A 9,732-nucleotide genomic window follows, 5' to 3' on the forward strand; every position below is an offset into this window, starting at 1 on the left:
AAGGGGAAGAACTGTTTCCTAAAACTTGTTTCAGTTACATACGTGTGCGTGGCCTGGGAGCGTGCCAGGAAATGTCCTTACTGTGAGTCACCCTCAAAGGTTTGGAAGCCCAGCAGCCTCAGCCAGTCCCTCCAAGACCTGCTCTGCATCCTGCCCCGCCTCCTCCCCATCACTCACAGCAGCACATGCCCCCTGCTACCCCAGCCCGCAGCATTCCCCCGCCCCTCCCCGCACCAGGATTTTCACAGGGCCACCTGGGCCTCCTCCTCCTTTAATAGATCAAGCCCTCCCTGACCGCCCATCTAAGATGCCACTCCCTCCCTTTATTACTTTTTTTTTTTTTTTTTTTTTGGTACCAGGGATTGAACCCAGGGGGTTTTAACCACTGAGCCACATCCCCAGCCCTTTTTATTTTCTATTTTGAAACAGGGTCTCATTAAGTTGCTTAGGACCTTCTTAGTTACTGAGGCTGACTTTGAACTTGTGATCCTCCTGCCTCAGCCTCCAGAGCCACTGGGATTACAGACATGAGCCACCGCACCCAGCTTTTTTTTTTTTTTTTTTCCTTCTTTTGAGATGAGGTCTTGCTGTATTACCCAGCTGGCCTTGAACTCCTAGGCTCCAATTAATCCTCCTGCCTCAGCCTCCCAAAACTGTTTTTTGGTTGGTTTGTTTGTTTTTCAGTACTAGGGACTGAATCCAGGGGTCACTGAACCACTGAGCCACATCCTCAACCACCCCCTTTTTTAAAATATTTTTTTTAATTGTACATGGACACAATACCTTTATTTTACTTTTATGTGGTGCTGAGGATCAAACCCAGTGCCTCACAGATGCTAGGCAAGTGCTTGACCACTGAGCTACAGTCCCAGTCCCCCACTTTTTTTTATTTTGTTTTGTTTTGTTGTTGTTTTGAGATAGGGACTCGCTTACTTGTCCAGGCTGGCCTTAAATTTTGATCCTCCAGCCTCAGCCTCTCCAGTATCTAGAATTACAAGTGTGCGCCCCTGCACCCCGTTTCCCCCATTGCTCTTCATCCTGCTCCTTATTTATTCCTTGAAATGATACTACTTACTGATCTGTTCTCCCTTTCGCCCTCCTCATTAGAATGTAAGTCCTGAGCCTGTCCCCTCTTAGTGGTCTCCCCAGCATCTGGCAAAGGCCTGGCACATAGTAGGGACTCGATAAATATTTGCTTAAATGTGTGAGAAAATGCCAGGTGCTGGGGCTGCACACCATGAACAAGACAAAGATGGTCCACAGGAGAAGGAAGGGGGGTAAGGCAGCTCTTGGGGACCGGGGCAAGGCTCAGTGGGGGAGCCTGCACTTAGTGTGCACAAGGCCCTGGCTCCACTCCAGCTCTGAAGAATCTGTACCCTACACCACGACGGCTTCCCCATGAGGTGGGCAGCAGGAATGTCCACCTGGAGAAGGCAAAACTGGAGACAGGAGGGTGGGCAGGAGGGAGCCCACCAGGAGGGAGGCAGGGGCAGACCAGCAAGCAGCCGCTCAGCAGGACGGGACGTGGCGCTCAAAGATGCGCAAGAAACTCAACAGGACTGCAGCTGCGGCAGGGAGCAGTCAAGCCCACGGACAGAGGCCCAGGAAGCCCAGGAAGAGAGGCCCAAGAAGCCACACGGGGCTTCTGGGCCTCCTCCTAGGACACTTGCCCTGCACCCTGTGGACAGGTGCCCCTCTGTGGATTCCCATGACTGCGGGGCTTCCTACACTCAAGCTCCGACTCCCTGGCCAGGCAGGGGTCACCTGATGTGCCCAAGGTCACTGGCACCCTCAAGCCCCCCACACAAGCTAAACACAGTGCAGATCCAAAGCTACCAAGTTCAGTGAAAGTCAGTCTGGTCAAAAATCACCCCTGAAACCCCTTCCCTGGCCCAGAAAGCTCAGTACAGGAGCATCTGGGGAGCCACCAGCCAGCTTTGCCTCCGGGATTGGAACACTTCGCTGTTTCCTCTGCTGGAGCAACAGATGGGATAAAAATGGTCTCATTTAGAGGCCAAGTGGTATGTGTGAGAGGTACCAGCTGTACCCTTCTCAATGAGAACCCCCGCAGGGAAGCAGAGCAGCCCACCAGGGCACACCCACCCTGCAGGTCCCCCAGGAGGGGTCTGCCAGGAAGGACTTGGTACAAGGACACTGGGAGATAAGTTGAGATTCAGGTCACAGTCCATTCATAAATCCTGATCATTAAGCAAGAGAAACAGGGATCAGCGAATAAAGGGGCACAAGTGGTCCCACGCTTAAAATGGGGTTTGTGCCCCGATAAACACATCACACCTTGGAAATTTCCTAAGTCAGAAATTCATTTATTACCCCAACCTCCGGGACATCACAGCTTAGCAACACAACACACTGTAGAGTATCAGCTGTTCCTGGCTCAGAAAAAGGGCAAAATTCAAAACTAGGAAAACAGTTTCTACAGAATGCATATTGCTTTCATACCACAGAAAAATTGAAAAATCAAGTTGAATCATCCTAAATCAAGGACCATCAATAATCTAGTTTTTAGGGTTTTTTTTTTTTTTGGTAGTATTGGGGGGGTTGAACCCAGGGCTAAATTGCCAACTACTAAGCTGCATCCTCAGCCCTTTTTATTTTATATTTTGAGACAGGGTCTCAGCAAGTTGCTGAGGCTGACCTTAAACTCATCATTCTCCTGCCTCAGCTTCCGGAGTAGCTGGGATCACAGATGAGCACCACTGTGCCTGGCTAGATGGGCACTATTATCCTCATTGTCAGGGGGAAACGGATGCCTGGCACAGTAGCACACACCGGTAATCTCAGCAACTGGGGGGGGGGGGCTGAGACAGGAAGAGAACAAGTTCAAAACCAGCCTCAGCAATTTAGTGAGTTCCTAAGCAACTGAGCAGGACCCTGTCTTTAAATAAAAAACTAAAAAATGACTGGGGATGTGGCTCAGTGGTTGAGCACCCCAGGTTCAATCCCTGTAGCATTAAAAAAGAGGAGAGGCTGAGAAAGGGAGGTGAAATCGCTGTCACCCAGAGGGGAACTCCTGAGTCCACGCTCTGAATCTCCATTCCAGCTAGACTGCCTCACCAAAGACTGTGGTGCCTAGAAGTGCAGTAGTTTTGGGTGCAGATGCCAAAATTCCCACCCGCACAAGCCCCTTATCTAAAATGGTGACGGAGCGGGTGCAGGGGTTCTCACACCCATAATCCAAGCAGGAGGATCTCAAGTTCAAGATCAGCCTCAGCAACTTAGCGAGGCCCTAAGCAATTAATGAGGGAGACCCTGGCTACTAGGGATGTAGCTCAGTGGTAAAGCACCCCTGGGTTCAATCCCTGATGCCAAAAGTATTTTTTAAATAAACAAATTAAATAAAATGACGATTTACATATAACCTATGTACATCCTCCTGTGTACATTTTTTAATATTTATTTTTTAGTTGTAGATGGACACAATATCTCCATTTTATTTTTATGTGGTGCTGAGGATCGAACCCAGTGCCCCACACGTGCTAGGCAAGTGCTCTACTACTGAGTCACAACCCCAGCCCATGCATGTACATTTTTTTAATATCATACTGCAGACTTTAAATCATCTACAGATTATTTTTAATATGTAACACAATTAAAATGTCATGTAAAAAGCTGTCCTACTGTTTTGTTTTGTTTTTTTCCCCTCTGTTTGTTTGTGGTACTAGGATTAAACTCTATCCCTGAGGGTCTCCTTAAATTGCTTAGGGCCTTGCTAAATTGCTGAGGCTAGCCTTGAACTTGCTATCCTCCTGCCTCCACCTCCGAAGTAAATGGGACTGCAGGATTGCACCACCTCACCTGCTTGGCCTACAGTATTTTTTAGGAAATGATGACCTGAAAAAAGCCTGTAGTTGCTCAATACAGACGAAACTTTTTTGTTTTGTCTTGTTTTGCTCTGTTTTTCTTTATAGTGCTAGGGATGGAACCCAGGGCCTCCAGCATGCTAGGCAAATGGTCTACCACTGAGTGCATCCCCAGCCCCTTGAATAATTTGGCAGGAGATTTGTTGACCCTGCAGGTGCAGAATCTAAGGACACCTAGAACTATGTCCTTTCACTCTGACTTCTATTAAAATGCACAATGCAGTTTGTGCACTATGACATCAACCCTGGTGTTTATGGGGGAAGCAAATAACAAATTCTTTTAATTTTTATGCTTTTTCTTTGTTCTAAATTTTCTATAGTAAACATGTTTACTTTTAGTAAAAAAATAAAACCACTGACTCCTTTTTTTTTTCTTTTTTAACAGATGGGCTGGATCTGTCCATAATGGAGAACAGAGGCAGGAGGCAGGACCCAAGTGGGGGCCCTGAGGACCCATGGGCAGCAGTGACCCCAAGTAGGATTTGGGGCTCCTGGATTCTCCTCCCAGCTGATCAGCTTTTCTGCTGTGTTCCTGAGCACTGCTCCCCCTCTCTGGGCCCACTTCCTCTCTGCAGATGGGGAGGCCCAGCTGTCCCAGGAGGGGTTTCTGCATAGGACACCCAGCCACCTGGCTTGGAGCAGAGAGACAACCTCATCGCCCCCAGCCCAGTTCCCAGGTTCTCAGTTCTCAGGCCTTAGAAGTCATCTCTGTGAAGGACACGGCACACAGCCCGACAGGACAGGGCCACTGTCTTGCTACAGAGAAAGACAGGGAAGCATCTGCAGACAGGAAGTCAGGGCTGGGAGGTGAACTCCCAGAGCGGATGAGCTCGCACTCCTGACAAAAGGTTCAGGTTTTGGTTTCTGTGTTTGTTATCACCTCCCCGTGGGGCTGTGCAAACTAGAAGCAGCAATCGCCCAACAGCTGCAGCAGGCCTGGCGCAGCGATGTTTCCCCCAATAAGTATTCAAAAGCGTGAACTGATGACTAAGTGGACAGCCGTGGCCATCTCCCAGCCGCCTGCTAATACCAGAAAACAGAAACAGGCCCTCACAGGGCCAGCCTCCCAAAGGTGGGTCCCCTCTCACCTTGGCCAGGACTGGCGAAGTAGTTGTAGTACTGGGACACATAGGTCATGATGCTGAGACAATCAGGGACACTCATGGAGACCATGTCATTCGGGTCCAGGAGAGCAGGGATGCCCAGCTCTTTTTCAGCCACTTCGAAGGCCTGGGGTAGGGGCAGGTGCGGGGTAGGGGCAGGAAGAGCCACGGCAGAAGAGGACAACGAAGAGGCAGTTAGTGGACACGCCTCAGCCCAGGCCCAACTCCTCACAGTAGGACAGGGCAAGGTGGCTCTAGGACCACCCCAACCCCACAGGATGGCCTGGGGGGCTGACGCCAGGCATGGCCTTTTCTAGGACCTGTGCCCCACATGCAAAGGCAGCCGCCCTGCAAGACCCCTGCCCTCACCCCCAGCACCCCCCCACACAGGCTTCCATCCATCCGGGGACTCACCAAACGGTTATTCTCAAAGACATTGTCCTTGGAAAGTGAATCAAAATCTCTGCAAGAGGCAAAGGAAGGAAGAGCACTGGTCAGAGAGGAGGGGACGGCTCAGGAGTGTGCTGGGGCTCCTGAGGAGGAAGCCAAGGCAGCCAGCACCTGCCAGGAGGGAGCCAGGGCATCCCACGGCACCCTGCAGGCAGAGGCTGGGGAATGGCTGGGAAAGGAGGGTTTAAGATCGGGCTTTCCCTATAATCCCAGGGAGGTGGAGGTGGGGTGGAGGATCGCGAGTTCAAAGTCAGCCCCAGCAATTCAGCCAGGTGCTAAGCAACTCAGTGAGACCTGGTCTCTAAATAAAATATAAAATAGGGCTGGGGATGTGGCTCAGTGGTCAAGTGCCCCTGAGTTCAATCCCTGGTACAAGACCTAGCTTTCAAGTCCAGACTCTTCCCTGGAAGCCATCTGGAGTCAGGGCAAGCACCCTCAATGACAGGACCTTCATCTCATGAGCTCCTTCATCTCATTTACATGATCCGAGAGGCAGCCCTAGGCAGGCACTTATCCCATTCCACAAATGAGGGCACTGCGGCCTCCAGAGAAGACACCACCCAGCCCTGGTACGGATCTCTGGCCTTCTGCTTGTCATGTCACAGAGTCACACAAGTCCCACCAACTCACTGAATCTGAACCCTGCCCAGCCCAGGGATGAATGCTTTTATTAACTGGGCCAGAAATAGAACACGTTTGGACAAGAGTGGAAGTGGGACACACTCCAGGGCTGCTGGCCCTCATCAGCTGGCTCGTCACTCTGGGTCACTCCTGGGGACAACTTCCTTTGATGTGGAACAGTGAGGGGGTCCCAGGTCTTCTCGGTGGGCCAGGTGAGAGGCCCCTGCTGCCTTTGCCTACCCCACCCTCCCTGCTCCGGCTGCGGGCGCTCTCCTGGGTCCACCCACTGGGGCCTTCTGCTTCCTTCTATGGCTGGAAGCTGCTGCTGAGATAAGTGGCCCATGTCCTGGACCTCAGTCCCTCCTCTTGCAGGCCAGGCCGTGTGACCGTGGGCAGGCCTGCCGTCCTTCCGGCCTTCAATTCCCCAACTGGGGAAGCCTACACCCAGCTCCCAGGCTAGCACGAGGGCTGGCAGAGCCTGGGCTTGGTGAGGGGCAGGCCCCCCCAGACGCAAGGGAGCAGGCAAGCAGCCCACAGCCCCTCTCCCCACACTTTCCGAGGCAGTGTCCAGGGACCACGGACCCCCGGGGGGAAGGCAAGGAAGGGCTGCGGGCGAACCCTGGCGGGGCTCATGGGCAGGGGCCAGGCACCAGTTCTGATCCCCTTGGCCAACTCTGGCCTCGACCCTCAGCTGCTTCACTAAGTCTCCTGTGGGTGACTTTAGGCAAGTCATTTAACCCCCTTCACTTAGTCTCCTTGTCTGTGACACCTGGAAAGTTCTAGACTCTAGGGGAGACAAAGAAAAATGAAATCCACATGGTCCCTGGCTTCAAGGGAGCTCAGCAATGCCTGCATGGGGAGGGGGGGCCAGCGCCTTCTCCCCCACAGAAGCCTGGGCCAGCACTGGTCCACCCTGGCAGGGCTCACAGTGCCAGGAGCTGAAACCACTGTACAATACCGGCCTTGCCCTGAGCCACTGTACAAGGCGGTTCTGGCCTCACCCCCAGCCCCACACCTTGGCTCACGGAGACCCATCCCACCCATCATTCTCCCCTGTGGGACCTGGGCCTCAGTTCTTCTCCTGTGCAACTGGCTGTTCACTAAGGCCTGGCTTCCCTAGCAAACTAATGGCTGGGTTTGGTTCTAGATTTCTTCTTGGGAGGGAAGCCACTCTCTCCTCCACACAATTTTTTTTTTTCCCCGCTACTGGGGATTGAGCCCAGGGGTACTTAACTATTGAGCCACATCCTCAGCCCTTTTTATTTTTCTTTTGAGACAAAGCCTCACTAAGTTGCTGAGGCTGGCCCCAAACTTGCCATCCTCCTGTCTCAGCCTCCCAAGCCGCTGGGATTACATGTGTGTGCGCTGCCACATCCAGTTGTTTTGAGGTTTGTTGGTTGGTGTCTCTACTACCTATACAGTGTCCAGCACAGACAACTCTATAAGTACTTGTTGGATGAAGGAGTAAAAACACCGTCATCCTCCCCTGCTGCCTAATAACACCACTTATAATAACTAATGTTAATTGCATGCTTATTACCTCATTTAATCCTCACAACAATCCCTATTATTCTTATGAATCAATCCCACCTTACAGATGCCTGGGGGAACCCAAAGACTTCCTAATCCTAAGAACCAGGGAGCCTTCACTTGGATGCCAACAGGCTCAGGGCCACCAAACAGGTTAGCTTGACACCCAAGTCCATTCTTGCTCTAGGCTTGGTCCCTGCCCTATGCCAGCCAAAAGAGATGACCCCTCCAGCCTCTGCTCCAACACAGGGTCCAGTCCCACCCCCTTCTCCTCCACCTCAAGCCCCTGCTCCTGAACTCCACAAGTATAGTGTCACATGCTCCACGGAGGGCAGCAGGCCACCTATGTCACCACCTCATCTGTTCCCTTCTATACTGATACCCCCAGAACCCTCTCCTCCTGGGCCCAGCCCTCTCCACAGACACGGTGCCACAAGGCACAGAGTAAACTGGGTGCATGTACCATCCAATTCTTGGGGTGATCCTTTCAGAGCCCTGCCAGGGCAGATGCAGGGTGAAAGAGCACAGAAAGACTCCAGGCCCTGCCAGGCTGGAGCAGGAGGGGTTCCTGCCAGCAGGTTGTAAGCACAGAGAACTAAGAACCAGGACTTCAATTCAAAATTTGCAATTGAGACCAAAAGCAAAAGAAATGGTGAGCACCAGATAAACTTTCACTTATTGTTTTATGAATGAATAAGTGAAAGGAAGGAAGAGATTCCAGGGTTCAGGCCAGCAGAGAGGGTTGAGGCAGGAGCCCAAGTCTCAGGGGGACTGAATACATTTTCCTACTAGAACCTCACTGGGCAGCTCCAGGCAGGAAGGGGTCACTTCTAAACCTGGAAAAGCTGATTGACGGTTCTCAATGGGAACTTGTGCCCCTGAGTCTTCCCAAGGCACATACCTGACTCTTCTCTAGCCCACCTCATGCCCTGCTGAGGACAATAGGGGCGCAGGGCACACACTGGGAAGGCAGGCCTGATTCCTAATTGGGGAGGTGTTTGGGGATATGGTGTGCCTCCTGTTATCTAGCAATCATTCATTAATCTAGGGGCTCCTCTGTGCCTGAATGGTGCATTGGGACGTCAGAAGTGAGAGTTCACTGGTCTTTCCAGAGCAAGTGGCCCCACAGGGTGATCAGCCCTCAGTGCTTCCCTCCACCCTTCTAGATTCTTGGCTGGCCTATGAATTAAATTGACATAAAATAGTTGAACAAAACAAAAGAGAAACTATATTTAGTGACATATGTCAGCCTTGAGTCCCATAAAATATGGGGCTCTAAGAACTTAGAGTGGGATTGAAGCTTCTATAGCATCCAGAGACGGCAAGGAACTAGGGCTGGGGTTTCTGGGGCTGGGGGAGGGGAGGAATTGTGTGGCTGAGCGAAGGTCGAGCAGGGAAGGTCTCTCCCGCAGCCAGCAGTCCCCAGCAGCCTTCCTCCCAGGGAGAAACTTTACTCTGGTGGATCCCCTTACAGACGTAGATTTCCCTAATGTGTGAATTTCTTTTACAAAAGGACCGGGCGACCCCAGAGTCTGCCATTTCTCAGATCAGCTCAAACCTGCGGAAGAAGTCTATCTTGGGGTGACAGATTCTGATCTCCTACAATCAGATTCTGGGGTGGTGCGTCCTGGGCACCAGTAGGGAAAAGGCGGACTCTGTGTGTCCCCAGAAAGGAGTTTAGCGTAAAAGACGCCCAGGTCCCCAAGGTGGGGCTCAGCGCTCCTTCGCAGGGTCAGGGCCTGCGAGGCTCGGCGTCCTTTCGCCGGAAATCTGGCCGGGTGGCGCGGGTCAGCGCCCCAGGGCTGGCCGGGGCTGGCGTCCCAGCGGGCGGGGTCGCGGCTCGGTGGGGGAGGGGTGCCGGGTCGGGGGTCTCCGGCGTCCCGGCGTCTTGAGCCGCTGGCCCGGTCGGGGTCTGCGTCCCAGGGCGGCGCCTGCCACCGCGTCACTGAGGGGGGCGACGGTCCCCGCCCCGCCCGCCCGCCCCGCGCGCCCCGCCACTCACAGCAGGTCGGGCCGGTGCCGGTGCAGGATGGCGCAGAAGGCCAGGCCGTCCCGGAAGGAGCTGCTCAGGTCGCGGATCTCCACGCCGCCGTAGCCCTCGCACTGGCGGCGGCACCAGGCCAGCAGCGCGCCCCGCGGCCCCGCCA

At 53.1% G+C, this 9,732-nt stretch overlaps 1 protein-coding gene across 1 annotated transcript in view; it reads right to left on the minus strand.

The window, feature by feature from the left end:
- The window catches only part of Micall1 (MICAL like 1), a gene marked incomplete at its 5' end in the record, with an annotated part of 29,965 nt that extends 20,238 nt beyond the window's left edge, over positions 1-9,727 (minus strand). Inside the window, 3 exons of the mRNA XM_015482560.2 lie at positions 4,970-5,111; positions 5,399-5,447; positions 9,588-9,727. Coding sequence (XP_015338046.1) covers positions 4,970-5,111; positions 5,399-5,447; positions 9,588-9,727 — 331 coding nt within the window. The remainder of the gene's footprint in view (positions 1-4,969; positions 5,112-5,398; positions 5,448-9,587) is intronic.
- Between the last annotated feature and the right edge of the window lie 5 nt (positions 9,728-9,732).

Source organism: Marmota marmota, unplaced genomic scaffold, assembly GCF_001458135.2.
Source record: "Marmota marmota marmota unplaced genomic scaffold, marMar, whole genome shotgun sequence".
NCBI classification, from domain to species: Eukaryota; Metazoa; Chordata; class Mammalia; order Rodentia; family Sciuridae; genus Marmota; species Marmota marmota.